This window comes from Pygocentrus nattereri, chromosome 14, assembly GCF_015220715.1.
Source record: "Pygocentrus nattereri isolate fPygNat1 chromosome 14, fPygNat1.pri, whole genome shotgun sequence".
NCBI lineage: Eukaryota > Metazoa > Chordata > Actinopteri > Characiformes > Serrasalmidae > Pygocentrus > Pygocentrus nattereri.
Window position 1 is genome coordinate 35,468,182 of NC_051224.1, and position 20,524 is coordinate 35,488,705.

Sequence of the window (20,524 nt, forward strand, 5' to 3'; positions counted from 1 at the left end):
CACTGCTCATGAGATGGCAGTGTGCTTTACACTCGTCTTGTGCTGACATTACTTTTTGTTAGTTTAGAGCATGATATTGAGTGCTGCAACTTGTATACATGAGCTTTATGACCACTGTTCACTGTTCTTTCTCATTGACTTTTCCCAACTCACAATAACAGCGCTGACAGTTGACTAGGGCAGCTCTAGCAGGCCCAAATTGAATTAACTCACTTTTTGGAAAAGCGGATTGTGCTAAGTCCCTGAACTCTTCAGCACATCCCATATATACAATTGTACGCAACTGTTTAAACACCTAGTCAGTTTAGCCGTTTTGTTGGTTTTCTAAGTAAAAAAAAAAATCATTAAATAAACAGTAATTGTGCATTCTAATTTGCAGAAGTATGTTTATTTTCACTTACAACAACAAAACATGCAGTTTGACCAGGGGCGCCCAAACTTTCGCACACGACTGTACATGTGTACATACTGTCGACTGTATGAAGAAGAACACCACCATCTTTTGTATTCTTTTGTATAAAGTTTAATGAGCAGAAATGTATTTTATTACTGAAACCATAAATATATAAATTATAGTCATTGTTATTTTATCCAATCAAGGGCATAACAATTACAAAATAAAAGCTCAATGATAATGTCTGTTGTTTTCTTTTTGAACAATGGTCCCTGTTCTATATATAAAGCTACTTAAAAAAAAAAAAGTTTATATGAATGGTTAGGGTGAAGGTCGGCTACGATACATTTCTAGCTTGCATTATAAATATAGCACCAATTACATCATCATCATCAAAGACCTCTAATATTCAGTGAAATGTCAGCGCCCTTAATACAAAAACAGCAGCAGTATTCCCTTAGAACACCCGGTACACTCTGCACAAACAGCACACTTTCAGTTCAGTCTAATTACAGTCCCCTGCTTTTCTTTCACTTCTTCAGTACTTCTCTGAAGGGGTGGGGACTAAATCGCCCACTTCATCTAAGAAGCTGATCGATATTCATATAATCCCAGAGGGAGAGGGGCTAAGGAAAGGAAGTTTGGTGGGTTGGCTCACAAAGTTGGGTAACTAGCTTTAAAATACTATTTTTAACGCAGCCTCAACGTCACTTTACTGCTGAGAACTGCGAAGCCCTTGGCTAGGTTAGCAACAGTGAGCTAATCAGCTAGCCATGCAAAAAGATGTGTGATTTTTAAACATGAGCATAACATACCAACAAATGTGAACGGCAATGTTTTGTCTGGCTGTACACTTTGGTTTAAGAACTTGTGTTATATTGTGTATCGCCTACAGTTCTGTTGAGAATAATGAGATTACACAACTGCGGAACACTTGTTAAACTTTTGGGGGTGGACTGCATCCACCGCTAGGCACACCCCTCCTAAAACCTGCCCCGAGATTCTCCTAGTCCATTAGGAGAAGAGTCCACTAGTCCTCCTAGTCCATGTCTCAAGTACAATCAAAAACACAAGTGAAAAAAAGCTAGCTAGCAAAACGCTATCATAAGCTAACATTCGTTTTTCCTTTGCAGGAGGTAATGTCCATTTTTATCACGTGTAATACGTTCTGACCCATCTTTCTGCTTATTTGGAGGTTTTTGTGGGCACTTTTCAGTCATGCTAACTTCAGTTACATCTAATCACTAGCTTGTCAGTCAGACATAGTTGACTAGCGCACCATCTTCCCGTTTCAAATTGCACCTTCATGAGATGAATCAGTTCAGAAATTTCACACACAGGTTTTTCCCACCCTGGTAAGCCTACATTCTCACCCACTTGTCCCCAGACGTTTTCATTATGAGATCACATCTGGCTCTGCAAGGCTATTTTTGCTGTTGTTAGCTGTGTAGGCCTTAGCTTCCTAACTAGCAACCTAGCAGAGTAACATAATGACAGTGTAGGCGGTCGTGTATAACAGATGGAGCAGTTTCCTACATAAATCCTAGCTTGAACATTAAAATGATGGTTATAGTTTTAAAATAATTGAATTTTTTTACTGCTATGGCTTATAAACACCTTCATCCACCATTGACGTGATCTTGTGTTCTTTCAGTGGTAGAACAGCCCGTGAGATGGTGTCATTGAAGGGGCAAACGACAAGGTATTGTCGACAAGGAGGTGTTAAAAACGGTACTCCAACATCATCCAGATTTTACATAGCAACTGCTTAATAAAGGTAAGGTTATTATTCACTTTACTGCTGGACATGCATCCAGGGAAAGCTGGAGTTGGCCAGTTGAACGAATAAACAGATGGACAAACACATGGGCAAACGAATGAGCTAGCTTGTTCAGCTAGCTCAGTTACACTTGCTAGGTTAGCTTTCGCTTGGTTGTTAGCTTTTTCTCTGTAAGTTTTACTGTCTCAAACAAAGAGAGACCATGGGGGAACACAGTTCTGTTAAAGCTGTGGTGGTCCAAGCCACATCAGCCTTGTGATTGGTGAGGGTACAGCTAGCATAAGTGCTGCTCAAGATTAAGACCACCCGTTTTGCGTGTAGATTTTGGTTCTTCAGAGATTTAAATCATCCTCACTAATAGAGACGGTGTCCAGTGTGATGCTTACTACATTTTAGAATCCTTTTGCTAAGATGCTAATATGCTAAGATGATTGGGGGAAACCCAGCCCAGAACAGTGCTCATTATTAACCATATTAGATCACACAGCTTTAGTGAAATTGTGGGAGCTTTGTGGGAGTTTGTGTGTATTTCATAGCAATATAACAGCAAAGTAGGGTTGTTTGAAGCATATACATCCCCCAATCCCCTTATCTCTGGCTAAATATCCTCCGTTCTGCTCAATTACAGTGTAATTCGCTCTCTTCTGCTGCACTGAGCTTCATCTTCAGCGATAAAAGGCTCTCAGCTCAGATAAAATACACAACAACTTTCACCACAATGTAAGAACAAAAACATACTTCTTGCTGGAATATACATAAGCATAATATATTTTCATAACAAAAATAAAGCATCTTTCCTTTTCTGTCTCTTGCACCTATTTTTCCCATCATGCTAATTCTGAGATTGACGATATGCTGTAATATAATAAACAACAATAAGAACAACAACAAAAAGCAGTTTCAGGGACAGTTAGAAAATGTCAACAGTCATATAATGGATATTACATTGGTTTGTTTGTGTGCTGGGAGAGAAAGAGCAAGAGAGATAGATAGAGAGATATATATAGAAAGAGTTTTTGCATCTATAAATAGTATATTCTGAAGAAAATTACTGAAAAATAGTCCTTTCCTCGTGGTCTGCAAAGTTCAGAGTCACAGTTCCCAGAGGAGCAGTTAGATGCTACAGAATGGAGAACTTTCTAGAGGTTCTAGAGCAGCTCAGATGATCAGCCGTAAGAATGTCCAGCAAGAGCCCCTCAAAGCAAGGCTTTACTCTCATCCGTGCCTCGTCCAACACTGCACTCATTTCTCCTTTTCAGTCGTTCACTGGGTTTTATCATCTAGAGCCTCATTTGTCCCAGCAGATGCCCTCCAGTGGATCGAGGCCTAGTTCATAGGTCCTCTAAAGTTCAGTACTCTAAATGTAGCTACTCCAAAAGGCTTTCTCCTCGCGCTTTCAGTCTTAGATAAACTTTCCAGCCAGTGTATCATCATCTTCATGGTCTTCAGTGTTTGAAGCAGTTTACTGCTTTGAGCACGTTTAGTGTTGGGCTGGTGTTTTTAATCTCAGGTTACAGTTTATCTAGGTGTGTTATTGATGATGGTGGTGGGATGGGATCAGAGGTCAAGACCACAAGGCACAGTGACCTTGCTTCAGCCCCTCCGTCTCTACAGTTCCTCTTTTGGCCTGTTTTCACCTCACATCCACTAGGAAAGAAGATGAGAAAGACTGAGTGTCAGTAAAAAAGCAAAGAAGTATTTTCATATTGATCAATGTTGGGGAGGGAACACATTACATGTAATCACAGTACAGTTATTGACTTAATAAGAATTGTGAACAATATTACATGCAATGCATTTACAACATAAGTTTCCTCTATGTAGATTATTTGTGGTGTAAACTCTTAGAGCTTGTCATGTTAATGTATAACTGATGGATAAATATCGATTACTCGATATTTCTGTCCAGAGACAGTGCTCGATTTCTGTCCAGAAACAGTGCTGTAAACTTTGTTATACTCTTTATTTTTTATGATTTTATCTTGAGCCAGCAGTTTCTACCTGCTAAGTTTCCAAACAGCATCAGCCAATCTTAATTTTAATAAATTGCTATTTTTTTCTAAATTGGCCTTTCTGGTTGTACAGATGTGTTTGGGTTTTAGAGAGTAACTTAGAAGTAGAGTAATTAAAGAGTAAGTTTTTCCAGGAAGGAATAAGTAAAGTAGTCTGTGAGAAGTAATCAGTAATCTGTAATGGCATAACTACCCCAACACTGATAATGAACTGTTCAACCTTGCACTTCAATCTGCATGGTATTAGCATCAGATCCATCAATTAATACATGCATTAGACATGATTTTAAACAAGAAAAAAGGAAAAAGATATTAGGTCATTATTATGAGCCCTATATATGCATGATAATTTTACACAAACAACCCTTTAAATCACAGTGAGCTGCAAACAAAGAGGGGGGAAGAATGTTGAGAGGAAATAAAATAAAAAAGAATGGAACCAGAAGCCCGAAACGCTAAAGCTATTATTATTTCTGTTTAAAGTTATTGCTCTTCCTTGCTGTGAAGTTTATGCTGCAGTTCCATAGTTACCACCCTAAACACTCCTGAGTTCACTAACACACAGCATGATGGATGTGCTGCTGTGCTCTTTAATAGATGGACTCTTGGAGGATTCTTGTAAGAGAGCCTCTGTTGCACTAACAAAAACTGGCCTGAGATTTCTGACTGGGGCTTTGGGGCTCTGTTTACTGTAAGTGAATGTTCAGAATGTCCATATCTAACTGCATTCAACGGAAGTGACTTAAAGTGGCCCATATCATGGAAAACTGAATTTTCTAAAACAAAATGTTAAATGTTAAATTAAAGTAACAGGCCAACAAGTTATTCAAAGCTGATGCTTTTCTCAGATTTGAAACAAGAGTGGAGCATGACTCTCTCTCAAAGATGGAAGTTTTAAGTGCTGTTTATCTGATGGGAAGTGTTGGTATCTACCAGGTCTTGCGGGTGGTTGTTAGTCACATTTTCTCTGTATCTTTTTAAACTCCTGTTTTTTCACTTATTGTTCCCTGACTCCATCCTTATGCAAGTTGACTATCTTATTTCCAATCACTTTAGAAATATCTCCTGAAAAATGAATAACTTAATGACTAGTTATCCAATGACTAGAAGTCCATACAGTCCGTATATGAACACTAATCCGCAAAAACAGCCTGTGTTGAATTCACTGTTATTGAGATGTCATTAACAGGACCTTATTTACATATGTCTGCCTATTCAGCCTAACGCAATTTAGCCACTGCCCATTCCACCAACAGCAGCTTAACTCCGCCCATTCATGCTGAGGTTTTAAGAAGTGTTTCTGCCTAGATGACTGTCTGAGGCACAATGCAGGGCAGCCAATCAAATCAAAGCTCCTTTACAAATATATGTGTCTTAAAGGCACGTGTTCAGACCTAATGGAGATCCATCATATATATGTATATATATATATATATATAAGTGTAAGAAGCCAAAGAAATCAATATTGAAGGAGAAGATTAATGTCTGTGATCAAGTACATCAAAACACAGAACCACATGAACCCACCCCCAAACACACACACACAAAAACACACATACACATTCCCCACAAGGTAAGCATGCAAGAGTGAGTGTGAGTGAACATGCTGAAGTGTAATCACACACAAAGCCAAGTCAAAGCAAAAGCACAGCCAATCTGCACTGCCACTGAGTGACACATGATTGTGCCTGGCTGCCCATCTCTCCCCTGATTGGCCCATAGTCAGCAGATGGGCAGGACAGTGGTTCTAAAGTCCTACCTGCAGCAGGTATAGCTCCGCTGGACTTTAGGTGGGGGGAAACGTCTGCCGTTTTTATTATGACACCAATAAATCCTTGCTGAGATGGGATGGATCTGTTTTTTTTCTGTTTTTCCGTTTTTTACCTTTGACCCTACGGGGCCCTGGAAACATGAGCATGTGAAAGGGGGGCGGGCAGTTAGTTGGAGCAAGAGAGAGGTAAGTGAAGAGATACTCAATAGAAAGAAGGAGGAAAAGAAATCAGCAAACTCAAATGAAAATGAAACATATAGAACATTTCACAATATATGCCATTGTTTTGCATATATTGAAAATGCATTTGAATATATTTCATTAAATATGGGATAAAAAAAGAAAGGAAGAAAGAGAGAAAGTTATTCATAGCATCTAAAGCAAAGCAGACTGTCAATGTTTCAGCCACTTTAATCAGCACATACTTTCCTTTCTGAAAGCATGAACACACACACACACACACATCAGTGATGTAGCTAACGGAGCCTAGGCTTCTTCATTTAACAAAAAAAAAAATCTCAGATGCAGATAAAAATATCACACTATGTGGGGTCATCACGATCAGATGCAATTTTTAGGTCATCACCAATATTTATCAGATGCTGTCACCATGGCAACATTAACACGCATGCCAGCAATGGTTGTGCAAAAATGCATAGAAAGATGCTTTTGCTTTGTGAAAAGTTGATAATGTTGATAAGTTGATAAAAGTTGATAGTTGATACAGTTGATAATGTTTGTCCTACTTATGTAGGCAAAAGTACTTCACTAATTAGTTTAAACTGTAGCCCCACAGTAACATTTTTTTAAGTTTTCAGACCTTAAAATATTTTCAAGGATTTTTATGATCTATTTAAACTCAAGGCCTTAATTGAGATAGTGATAAGCTAAATATAAACAAAATCATTATTTATAGGGTACTTTCCATTTGGAGGTGTCTCAAACTCTGTTTTTTTGTCTTTCTGATTTCTTTTAAAGTGAAGTTTAAATATTTAGATTCATCTTGAATTTAATTTAAAAAAATATAAATCCAAAAATGCTGTCCCATGTTTAAATGTCACTAACAGTTTTAGCTCATAGTTGGAGCGTTATTTCAGCCACATCCCTACATTTTATAGTAGGAAGTGAGGCTGCATCCCTGTCCCTCATGGACACACAGGGTTAGATCCCACTACTTTGAAATAAACTTCCCAAATTCTGAAAATCAGTGTGGAACATTAAGTATTATCACTACTGAAACACATATTTTTAACAATTAAGTCAAAGTTTTGGTATTTTAATGAAAATTATTATGATTTTATGTGTGTAAAACTGTACAAAGCTGTGTTTGCTAGTCATGTACCAGCTAGCGTTTTTGTGTTCAGCTCAACCAGCTGAACCATTTCGTAAGATTTTGGTAGTTTTATGATTGTGTTGGTTGTGATAAAATGTTCGATGATTTGTTTTCATAAAATAAACCTAATTAGGGTATAAGGTCGCTCAGCAAAAGGATTTTAGCCTAAATTTAAAGTTAGTTAAAAATCTGAAAGTGTTTTGAAGTAATTTGGTAAAATGATCCACATTTGTTTACATATATTTTTGTATTGTTGCATCATGTGCATTTATTGTTGTAGGGTATTTATTGTACATTCTACACTCGTTTCACACAGTCATGTATCTGCACTTCATATAGTACTATGTAATTTGCTGCTGCTGTGGGCTGCACCATTGGACCTGTAGTTCGTATAAGCTGCTTATCTAGTTACCGAGAAGTAGTAATAGTTGACCACAGTAAAGAAAACAAAGTTCAGCTCTGCAAAAAAAAGAACACTGATACCTTCAACCATGTGCTCTAGACATCTACTCCTAGTAAAAGGTAGAATTCTGGCCTATTAATTAGCCTATAGTCTGCTATCAGTTGTTATAGTTACCAATGTTATGCAGGTAAAGCACCCATGTGTAAAGTTTAATAGACAAAACTGTTTTTTCCTCCTCTGTACTGGAAGGGTAATTTCTAAAGATTCAGCAATAACTGGACAAGTTGCTGGTCATTATTTTCATTACAGCAATGTCTCTAAGCCTTAATGCTTGTTAGCTGGCCCCCTCAACCGCTCCCTCCCCCTTACAGTGAAATTCTGACTATGTCACTGAGACACACACACACACACACACACACACACACACACACACACACACACACACACACACACACACACACACACACACACACTCTCTCTCTCTCTCTCTCTCCCTGAGAGCAAGCTGGACAATCATTCAGATATCAGGCCAAACAGTGTGTGTGTGTGTGTGTGTGTGTGTGTGTGTGTGTGTGTGTGTGTTTTGTTTTTACCTGTATCTGATTCAACATGTTCTGACACATGGTGCTGTGATACACACACACACTCCACATCATCCTCTAACCGAACAAGAACCTCCTTCAACTTCGGCTTCTTACGAGATGCAAACTCTACCTTCGCCACCTGGAGAGAGAGAGAGAGAGAGAGAGAGAGAGAGAGAGAGAGCGGGCGAGAGAGAGAGAGTATATTCATAAGTATAGAAACTCATATTTATTAGTAATATACTCATGCTCAAAAGTATGTAAACTCTTTTACATTAGCACAAACACATTTATTACTACATTGACCCATATACTACTATATATATTAGTATATAAATGTATGATCATTGTTAAACAAACATATTTGTTACACTATAAACTTTTCAATGTAGATTACATACTTATAATGTGTACAAGAACTTGTTTTAATTAATATACACACATAAACTTATTCTTTAGCACAGAAGTCATATTCATTAGTACATCAACTCATTTACATTAGTATATACATTCATTAGCATAAGCATATGTTCATTAATATAAATTCATATTTACTGGTATATAAACTCATATTAATGTGCATAACTCATATTTCTTAGCATACTAGCTCATATATTTATAAGCATAAACCAATATTTCCAGTCCTTTAACAAGTCAGTAACAGAGGCACTCAAGTTTCAGTGTGTCCAGAAACCAGACATTCAAATGCTGTATCTGAGAAACCAGGGCACACACACACACACACACACAGACAGACAGACACACACACAAACACACAAACACACACACACACACACACACACACACACACACACACACACACACACAGACACACAGACAGACACACACACACACACACACACACACACACAGACACACAGACAGACACACACACACACACAGACACACAGACACACACACACACACACACACTGTGCAGTGGACGTCCTGCCCTCTTTGTAAACACTGCACCGCAGTTCTTTTTCTTCTTCCTCCTGTTCTCTTCATCTCACTCTGATTTCTGGGACAGTTTTGGATTTGATGTTTAATGTTCGTCAGAGCTGAATCTGAACATCAGATTCAGCTCATTTCTACTCAAATTTTTATGTACACTTTGACATACTGAATAAAAATGATGGAAATGGCAAATATGAAATAGAAATAAATTGCCAAGTTTTGCATAAAATTATCCACTTGGTGGATAAGTGAAAGAAATGTGATTAATCATTGTGGACTCAGTTTTTGGTTTCATAAGCTAAAAGGCAACAAGTAACAGGTTTAGTAATTAAGAAATAAAACACATCAAAGAGAAAAACATTACAGTGATATTAATCCATAAACAGGTGTTTGAGACCTGAGGGCTGAGTCATTTTGTTTGCCAGCACGCTTTGTCTCTGTGCTCTTATTATGTACAATGCAGCCATAAAATTCAACAAGAAAGTAAGAAATTGTTACCTAACAAAAAATTGTCAAATTTCTCACAAGTGATTTTACAACTGCATCATAGTTTTACTAGCTTGTACACAGAAACACAGAGTTACTCAGAATAACAGAGAATTTCAGTTATTCTTTACAACTGAACTGAAGTGAGTCAGCAGCGCTTTATCCACTCCAGAGCCCACCTAACCCCTGGTATTCATTTTAAACTTTAATTGACAAGCGACTTCACAGCTATGCAGCAGGAAACCCCAATGTCTCTCTCTCTCTCTCTCTCTCTCTCTCTCTCCCACACCATAAAAAGCCCCCAACTCTGCAGGAGGCCCCAAGAGTGCTATTTATAAATCACAGAGTGCGAACCCCAAAGCCCCACTCTGGGCACACACGCAGTCTCACAGCCAAGTGCTTCACACCGTCCCATCCCCACCAATCAACCAACACACCCCCAACACCCCTTACAAACCCCTTAAAACCCCCCACCCGCACTGTGGAGACTATTGTCCATGCTCGGCTGAGATCGGGAATTCCCCCCAAAGAGACATAGAGAAGCAGTGGGGAGGAGAGACTCAGATGGGGGTGAGAGAGAGAGAGAAAGAGAGAGAGAGAGGGAGAAAGTGTGTGTGTCGGGAATTTTTTTCTTTCTTGTTCCAAGGAAAACAGGCCTGAAGGTGCAGGGAGAAATCAGAGCGAGACCAGCATCAGGATAAAGGAAAATAAACACAGTGCTACTCAATCTGTCACTGACCAAATTAGACTTCACAAACACTGAGAGAGAGAGAGAGAGAGAGAGAGAGAGAGAGAGAGAGAGAGAGAGAGAGGGAGAGAGGGGGGGGGGGTGTTAAATGATGAAAAGCCCCTCTACCTTTGGGAACCAGCTCTCAGTACTGAGAGCAATGGATCATTATTGAAGCTGCTATTTGTTTGCGACCATTTTTAACATATTCAACTGTTATTATTCCACCACTTTGCCATAGATTTTCTATTAATGATTGTTAATAGTCTGTACCAATAAAGTAATACTGTCCACTGTTGGGCAGTATGTCAGTCTGTAGGTGCCTCTGCCAGCCATTTTTTTTCAGTCAGTCTGCTCTGTTGGTCAGTTAATCTATTCCTCAGCGTTGTGGTCAGTCTGGTGGTCAGTCAGTCTGTCAGTCCAATCAGTTGTGCTGTGTGCCAGTCTGTGGGCCAGTATAATATCTTACTGTGACAGTTTTATAGTCAGTCTGCAGGTCAGTGAATCAGCCTCTAGGCCAGTCTGTTCGTCTGTCAATTGCTCAGTCTATTAGTATGTCGGTAGGTTTTTTGGTTAGTTTGTGAGTCTGTTGGTCATGGTATCAGTCAAGTCTGTTGGTGTGTAAGATTGTTGGACAGTATGTTGGTCACTATATCAGTCAGTCTGTTGGATACTGTCAGTTGGTCAGTCTGTTGGTCACTGTGTCAGTCAGTCTGTTGGACAGTTCGCTGGTTGGTAACTGTCATTTGGAGTGCTAAACTAAAGAAACAATATACTGGAGAGTTGGGCTTGGTCAAGGTTGATCGTCATGGCAACTGTTCAGGGGGAGGGTGACACATAGTATGTTTGTAGGTTTGTTAGTCGGTTTGTTGGTCAGTTTGTGAGTGTTGGTTGGCATGTCAGTCAGTCTGTTGGTGAGTGTGTCAGATGGTCGGACATCCTGTTGGTCACTGAGTGAAATTTGTTGGTGAGTGTCAGTCAGTCTGCTAGTCAGTCTGTTAGTGAGTGTGTCAGACTGCCAGACAGTCTGTTGGTCAACTAGAAATATGTGAGTATGCAAATATAAGATATACTTGTCAGCTTTAAGCCATAAACTATTTGTTTAAACAGGAATTACTGATGATAAAATTTGTTCATTTGCAGCAGAAAAATTTAACACACTGATAGAATATGCAGCACATAAAAGCCAACATGTAGCATTTGATGTTACCACTGCTGTTCTTGTAATACAATTCATTCTTTCTAAAGTGATTAAAGTATACAGCCATAAACACAACGAGCCTGAGGATCCTCTAATATCAGTAAGCTTGATTAACGTCTTGTTCATCTTACATTAATCACGTATCAAAGCATTCAGAAGGACATGCTGTCATAACTCGCACTTATTTACAAAATCCTATGCATGCGCACACACGCGCATAAAGACAATCTGGCAGCATGATTTATCTGATAAGCTGAGAGTGAGCAGACGAAAAATATAATTACAGACATGAGAGCAATTCCTGAACACCTCAGGGGAATAAAAATAAATAAATAATAGATAGAAAAAAAGAATGAAGCAATTAAGAAAGAAAGAAAGAAAGAAAGAAGCAATTACAGGCAGGTAAGTGAAGCGTTTCTACGGATATACGGTGAAGGAGGGATGTAATGACGGGAGACGGATGGGTGTGTGTGTGTGTTTGTGAGTCGAGGGGTGATGAAAGAGAAGAGGAGAAAGACAGAAAGGAGAGAGAGATGAGAAACAGAAGGAGGGAGGGAAAAAATAAAGGAAAAGCAGTGAGACACTCAGGTGGGATAAATGAAGCAGAACCAGCAAGAGACACTGAAACATAAACAAGCTATTGTTACACTGCTGTACTCTGACACTGTTATACTATTACACTATTGTAGTGTTACACGGTGACACTGTTACTACACTGTTAACTTGATCCACTGTTACACTGCTACTGTTGTACACCAGGTTACAGTTACAATGCCAAACCATAGTGTTATACTATTATTTCTGTGATACATTGTATCACTTTTATGCTGTTATACTGTTACACAGTTGTACTTTTACACTTTTATGCCATTACACTGTTGTATGACACTAATACTTATATTGTTGCACTGTTATACTGTTACACAGTTATACTGTTACACTTATATGTACTCACAATGTTATACTATTACACTTTTATTATTATGTTATACTATCACACTTATTATTACACTGTTGTCCTGTTACACTGTTGCATGACACTGGCACTTATACTGTTGTACTGTTACACTGTTATACCATTATACTGTTATATTGTTACATTGTATCACCTTTACACTGTTATCTGTTATACACATAGGTACACAGTTTTACAGTTACACTTTTATACACTCACACTGTTGCACTGTTTACAGTGTTACACTGTTGTATGACACTGACACTTATATTTGTTGCACTGTTATACTGTTGTACTGATACACTGTTATACCATTACACTATTATATAATTACGCTGTATCACTTTTACACGTTACAGTTTTACAGTTACACTTTCATACACTCACACTGTTATGCTATTACACTTTTATACCATTACACTGTTGTACTGTTACACAGTTACATTGTTTTGCGACACTGACACTATCATAGTACTGCTATACTCTTGCACTGTTGTACTGTTACACTGTTGTACTGTTACTCTATTTTACCATCACATTGTTACACTATCGCACGGTTACCCTTTTATACGCTTATACTTTAATATTGTTTAACTGTTTTCCTCTTTTGGCAGAATATTTTTACACTGTTTTAATGTAGCAATGGTAACAATGCAAAAACAAAGTTTTCAGTGTTAAGAAAACGTAAAGTTTCAGTGCTAATAAAGTGTAAGTTAAATAAATCTCGGTTTGTGAACACACCCAGCTACTGGCCTCTCCTTTGAGACAAGCTTATCGCTGCAATGAACCAAAGTACAGCAACCCTGCCCAACACACACACACACACACACACACACACACACACACACACACACACACACACACACACACACACACACAGACTGAAGCCAAGCCTATTTACACTGGCTGTGTTTTTTATATTCCTGCTCTGAACAGCAGCAGCCTGTGCAGGCCTGCTCCTTTTTTAGCAGAGAGGAGGGGAAAGATGGCAAAATAAATATATAAATAATTATCTAAAGTACATTTGCTCAAATATATATTGCTGGAAAGAAACACATAGGATGTTCCCCATCACAAAAAACAAGTGAAAACTGGTGAGCAAGATGAACCAAGTGGTTTTAGTCCTTTAATGAAGCTTTCATAAACTCATGGAAACAGGCGCGACTCTGAACTGAACCATTCAGCTAAACCTGGAGAGGAACAGGGTGAAATAAAAGGAGAGTGAGGAAAAGAAGAAGGGGAAAAGAGAAAAAAGGGGGAAACTTGGCAAGAGACAATGTTCTATACAAAACACTGCACCTGTGTGTGTACCTCTCAGGTCTCCAAAGCTCACCAGTAAACACCCGGCTGAACCACTGATGTGTGTGTTTAAGAGAGTTCAGCATTCAGAAACTATCTAACACAGCAGAAGAACAGCACTGAAAACATATCTGTTTAATATATACTATCTATGAAACGGTGCAGAATAAGTACTTCCAAGTAACCTGCACACCTTCAAAGTTCAGTCTTAGAAGTTGGTTGCATTCTCAAAGTCCAAGTAATCCCAAATTGCATTTAGAGATGTTGAGGTCTGGACTCTGGAGTGGCCAGCAGCTTCTTTGTTTGGAGCTCAATTTTCTTTCTTTTTATTCCTATTCTCTATGAGGGCTTCTTCACAGCTACACATCATTTCAGATGGATGGAAACACTTGTGAATTCCTTCATATCTAAAGCAAGAGTGGAGCTTGATTTTCTCCTCTCTCTCTCAAAGATGAGTTTTAAGTGCTGTTAATCTGATGGGAACAGTTTTGGTGGCCGAGCAGGTCTTCTGTTGTTAGGAGCCCTGTGTTCGCTGTATCTTTTAATAACTTTCTGAACAGTTTTGGAAACTCTTGTCTCTTTTCTTTTGCAAGTGGATTAGCTTTTATCTAATTGTCTCAAAAAAAACCTCCTGAAAAATGAAAAACCTGTACTCAATGGCCATTTTTCCCCCTTTCTGCCTCACACGTGAATAAAACATTTCACAATCCAGATAAAAATGTGAGCCTGAGTGTTGTAACGAAGCAAACGCTTTGGAAAACTTCAGCCTTCCGCATGTCCCCAACGGTAGCCCTAACAACACACACACCAGAGGAACTGAGGCTTCTGCTCTGTGTCAGACTGAACACTGGGAATAAAGCCAAAGAGTGACTTACTGCACACACACATACACTTAGTCCCAGCTCATGCAAGGGATTTATGGATGTTGAAGCACAAACAGTGAAAGGTGGCTCTGGAGACACTGACAGTTCACTGCTGCACTTCTTTCTCTCTGTCTCTCTCACTCTCTCGACATTTTCTTCATTCTTCCCTTTCAGCTCTCTGTAGAGCCATCAGTACATTCTGACCCACAGTTTCAAGGCCTGGGGTTTTAGACTTGTGCCCACTAACATCTGACATTAGCATAATCCTTAAGTCATCCATGCATATCAAAACACTGAGGTAGATCAAAGACCTTAAAGGAAAGGCTGTTCACTCTGTGGCCATCTTAGCGACACCGCCCGGCAGTTATTTCCAGGTTCCTCTCTTTTTTATTGGTGAGACACCAAAAATACCCAAAACTGAAGCTCAAATTATTGTTTCACAACATATATGAAATCACTGACAAAATCTGACAAAAAAGCACTTGGCTCAATAACATACAAAAAAATTAAGGGGGGCTTTTCCCACTTTTGACATCACCAGCAAGCTGACTGGCTCTTTTTCTTGAAGGGGGGACCTTCTCTGTAAACATTTTGAGCATTATGAGCTTTTCCATTCATATTGCCACCAGAGACCTGTCTTCTCTCAGTAGATATCTAGGTTCAATTTTGGCTGTCTGGTAAACTTCCTGAATCATTATCATTTAACTTTGTGGTCTGTTTCTTTGTGTTTAAGAGTATTTTTTCATGACTGTCCCAGAACTTCTATTAGCTACCTAGGTTTAACTAGCTAGCTAATAACTTGTCATGAAGTAGCCTTGCGGGGCCCGACATGATCTTGCATTGAGACCACACGTCTGAGCACAACTTGTTAAATTTTGCAGCAAAACAAGGGTACGTCCCTTCTAAAACCCACCCCCAAATTCCACTGGCCTGAAATGTCCAATCGGAACAGAACTGTTTTTCTTATGCAAGTTTTGGAAAGACGTTTCAGCCATGTTAACTTACATTCCATCCTTGGGCTAATGAATAGCTTTTTGTCCATCAGACAGTGTTGATGAATGCACCATCGCCCCCCCCCCCCCCCCCCCCCACCCCCCATCTTTGAACCCGCTCGTGCCTTCATGAGGTGCTGGATTGGTTTGTTCCCACCTTAATAACTCTACTTTCTCAGCCCAAACTTTCTCATGGTTGACCCAAGATGTTCCTGTTACTGGCTCATGAGACTAAAAGAAGTAGTGATGGCTTTTTGCATCAACAAAACCATGTGTTAGCATGGCCTAACTCTGTCTGCCTGCAGAGCTCAAGTATGGGCTCACTGTGTGCCTCTGGCCTGGCACTGAGTGACCTGGAGCTGGTCCACATGAGGGTAAAGTGGAGCTGAGGGAGAGACACTATGGCCTTCATAAAACAGAGCCAAGCTCTACATGGAGACAACCCAAAAGAATGAAGAACAAAAGCTTTTTGAGTAAAAAGAATGCAGGCAACTGCAGTAGGGGGTGTTTACTGGAGCGATGGCAGTGCACTGTGTGTGTGTTTGTGTGAAGGGCTACCCACCTTAACAATGCGGTGGTGTTTTTTTGAGGCGTGGCAGCGCATATTGCTGGTGTTGCAGCAGCCTGTGCACCGCTTCACCTCCACGCAGGGGGGCCAGATGAGGAAGTTGGCGGCTGTCGGATCCACCTGGCTGCGCGGGATCTCGTAGATCACCGTTCTTGTTTTACACACAGCTGGCACAGCCTCCTCTACTGCAGCGCAAAGGAAAAGAAACATGGGACGCATTTAACAAGATGAAGACCTGAAGTGTTTACAGATTCTGAGCACAGTATAACACCAAAATATGCATTGCAGATGTACACCTGAACTCTCATTTACACACCATTTGAACATTTCTGATACATTTTTACAGCAGGCCTGTTTTCTTAAAATGCAATTTTCTGCCTGCTCTGGAGGCCTCTTAGTTTTGATGGAATATAGTCACATGCATAAGTTGAAAGTCAAAATAAGCCAACACATTCACTGCAGAGAACACACTTATGCACATTTTAATGCACAATTAGTTTTTATTATATAAAGTTTTTTTTCTAATATATTAAACTCAGCCAATAAATAGAAACTGTGCACTGCGTATTACTATGAAATGTAATCAAAGGAACCCAAACACTTACCTCCAACTGTATATTTCCATGGATATGTGTGCAATTTACAAAATATTACAAAAACGTCTTTTTAAGGTCCTCATTTATAAAAAATAAAAGTGCTTTTATTGTGGCAGTTGCATACATATTTTTTTCAAGAAAACTACAACTGTGGTGTCCATTGTATTTCACCATAGCTGTTTTTGTGGAAAGGGGTGAGCTGTTTTCACAGCAGGGGGTTCTCCCCCTTCCTTTTCTCCCCTCATTGCTCACTAGCATCTCAATGTAGAGTTACGACATTACATACAGTGAGTCAAGTGTCCTGATCAGATAATCGGTGGAATGGTCATTAGAGCGCTAAGTGGCATATTCTCAGAGTATCAGTGCTGATCTAGGATCAGATTCCTCACTTATTTACTATAACAGATCCAGACTAGCACTACTCCTCTAAAAAGCTTCATGAATACAAGCCCAGGCCTCCTTTTACCAACACCCCTGGTATAAGTCATTATAACATCTATCAAAGCATGTGCCATTGGATTTTAACCCAGGACAGGAATGCTGATACATGTATGACTGAAGTACACAAAGCACGCATGTATATAAACACTGAACTATGAAGCCTCACCTGACTCCTTTCGTATGGTGACTTAAATGTTTAATGGGTTCCAAGGAAACATGGAAGGATTCTCTGTTCATTTGGAGCTGCTGTTTTACCTCAGAGCCAAGCACGCTCCTCCTTTATCAAACTCTCTTTCTTTAGCTAATGCAGGCCAAATAAATAAAAAAAACTCACGAGTGAGCGAGAGACATAAAGGAAGGCTATTAATACGATGCGCAAGCCTCCATATTTACCCTGTGGCCATTTCTAAAATAAGCCGTTGAGCACAGTGACCGCCTCACAGCTCAAGCCAGACACTTGGGCTCTCTGAGTGCCGCAGATATGAAAAATAAAATAAAAAAGGACAGTGGCCAGTCATAGGGTCAAACATCAACACTTCAGCTCTCTAATGATGGGCACAGCCATACTAGCGTAAACTGGCTGCAGGGAAAATGGGGAAGTGTATGTACACATGTCTTATGTCTTTGGCTCTGTGCTGTATCTGCTGGTCTAAACGCTTAGCTCAGCGAGCTGCGACATGAATTTTGAATGCCAGGAATTTCCTCGCTCACAGATACATTTACAGCCCGTGTCTCAAGTGTAAACCAACCAGCAAGGCACAGCCAATCAGAGCACTGCCTGACAAATCTATTTTTTGTATGCTCCTGAATCAAAGCTACATTATATATTTACTAGCAGGAAATAAACACAGAGGTAGTTGGCACCAAGTTAGCTGACCAAGATTATGCTGTCTACCAATATGTAAGTAAATATGATATTTTAGCTCATGTAAACCTAGTTTAACATCTGTTTTAAAAAGGCTGAGCAACTTAGGCAAAATATCGAATTGTAATCTTTTCAGTTTTGATTTAAATTGTGATTCTTTTCTATAAATAAAGTCCAGGCCAGCTTTTTGGGCCTAGAAGGCCGGCATAGCCACTGTTTCTAGCTTTGAGTGCTGAATATAGTGGGCGGGATGGCAGGTTTGTTGTGGTGGCGTTTTCATATGAGTGTTTGGTTGCGTCTGATTGGTCCAAGTCATCTACAAGCAGTTTATTATCTCCTTGTTTCGGGGTAAAAATTACCCACTTAAAACTAGGCTACAATTAGAATGGCAGCTCTTGTGATTTGAAAACTGCACTCTTGGAAATTGAAATTTTAATATAAAAACAATGATTTTTTCAGCATCACAGTGTGTTTAGTGTGTGTCACTGGTTTGTAAAGTAGATGTAAGGTCCAGCCTGAATAATTTGAATCCTTGAGTATTCAGTATGTTGGTATTCACTTACTTATCCTGTATGCTTTGTTGTTTAGACCCTGCGAGAGAACACTCTCTAGAACACTTTTGTGGATTCCTAATCATTTTCAGAATTTGATGCTTATCTTTTACTGCTTTAAACAAAACATTTCATCATACAGCCATGAGAAAATGACAACGGCTTTCAATAACAACAGACATGACATTAAGCTAGACTCACATAACGTTAACAAAGGGCTAAATCTAGCTGCGCTCCACTCTACAATTTTGCAGCACCACCCTTCCTCTTTTAGGAAAGTGAAGCAAGATAAGTTAGGCAAAGACGTTAAAATGGCAAACGATATTTGTATAAAGACAAACATTCACTTGTTTCACATTAGTTTTAACTGTTGAGCAGCATTTAGGCAAGTGCTTAGCTGCAAAGAGCTACGTAGCTGGAGACTGTGATGCCAGGCTAGCTAATCGTGTAGCTGATTCCTACAAGAAATGAACAGTTGTAAATCTATTTGAAGGCAGCATAAAACATTAAAACAACTCAGGACTGAGTCGTCAACCCTAATCAAGTTTTATGTTCACCTAGCAATGTTATTTCACTCACAACAGAACTGAACTTGGGCCATGTTTGCAATGGAATATGAACTTCCATTCATCAAACCACCTAAATGGGCTAAACATGATTTCATAAGATTTTTGTCATCACTGTTATAAAATGAGTAAAATATTAAAAGAAAAGTTCATTATGAAACGTAAACATTGTTATTTTTAAGGCTAGTGTTAACAATGAGTATCTGAGCACCATTTGGAAACACAAGGCCTGTTAAATGCCAATTGGACCAGCCCTAACTGTGCTTGTCAATCAACACTTACCAATACTCCTCTTGCGCCTGCGGTGCATCTGGTTGCTCTTGAGCTCGTAACTGTGGTGATGCAAGTGGCTTTTCTGGTGGTGCTTCTGTTTGGAGTGCTCCATCACTTCATTTCCCGAACCTTGTCAAAACACAAGTCACCCGTGTTACTTTCATGTTGCAAAGTGAAAAAGAAAAAAAAATCACCCTCGCCCCAAAAGCAGGTCTCCGCTGCGTCTGCAACGAGGCTTATTAAAGCTCTTGCTAAACTCCCTGAAGCTTAATAAAGGCTAAATCACTCTGCGGTGAGAAGCTATACCAAAGCGCCGGATAATTTCCCCTTCAAGTTCCCATTTAAAGCTTTTACGAGCTCTTTCCACAACAAACAATGGCTGCTTTAGTCAGCAGCTTAATTGGAAATTAACCACCTTGATTACTTTGGGTTGAGGAATGGTGATGTCATTCCATGTCGGCATGCGGCGACTGAGCTAGCGTTCAGACCGCAGGGTGATAATACATCTTTATGTGTCACTTACTCTCAAATAGCCCTTTAAAATAACACTTAAGCGCAGACAGCAGCCACTATGGGCAATTATCAATGAGCAGTTCCTCCAGATGTTCAGGTCCTGCCTCAAAGACATTTCAGTATATCATATCAAGAGAATTTTATCAGGTTTAGCAAGAAGATCCAAACTTTTATATATATATAACTTTTATAACTTTATGATAAGAATTCCTCTCATAGTACACAGTGTCCAGTCGCACTCACTCGGCGTGATCCGTGATCAGAGAGATCCTGACTCAGTCGTTATCTATCTGATACGACTCTGTTTTGTACAACGCCTCAGTCCAAGCAGGCACGCTCCAGCAGGAGGAGATATTTGATGAAAGGTAAGGCTGTACCATGTGACTTCTGAGCAAAA

The 20,524-nt window shown here is 39.5% G+C and overlaps 1 protein-coding gene across 2 annotated transcripts in view; it reads right to left on the reverse strand.

Annotated features, from left to right (window-relative positions):
- Positions 1-372: 372 nt before the first annotated feature.
- pdgfab (platelet-derived growth factor alpha polypeptide b) overlaps positions 373-20,524 on the reverse strand; it is a 29,487-nt gene continuing 9,335 nt past the window's right edge. The window contains exons 3-7 of one of the 2 annotated variants that reach the window (XR_005131437.1): positions 19,624-19,743; positions 16,317-16,507; positions 8,287-8,416; positions 5,946-6,088; positions 373-3,821 (exon numbers count right to left, since the gene is read on the reverse strand). Coding sequence is in view for 1 of the 2 variants with exons in the window: in XM_037544957.1 (XP_037400854.1) it covers positions 3,808-3,821; positions 8,287-8,416; positions 16,317-16,507; positions 19,624-19,743 (455 nt within the window). In the remaining variant the exon portion in view is untranslated. The remainder of the gene's footprint in view (positions 3,822-5,945; positions 6,089-8,286; positions 8,417-16,316; positions 16,508-19,623; positions 19,744-20,524) is intronic. The other variant, XM_037544957.1, reaches the window with a different exon arrangement.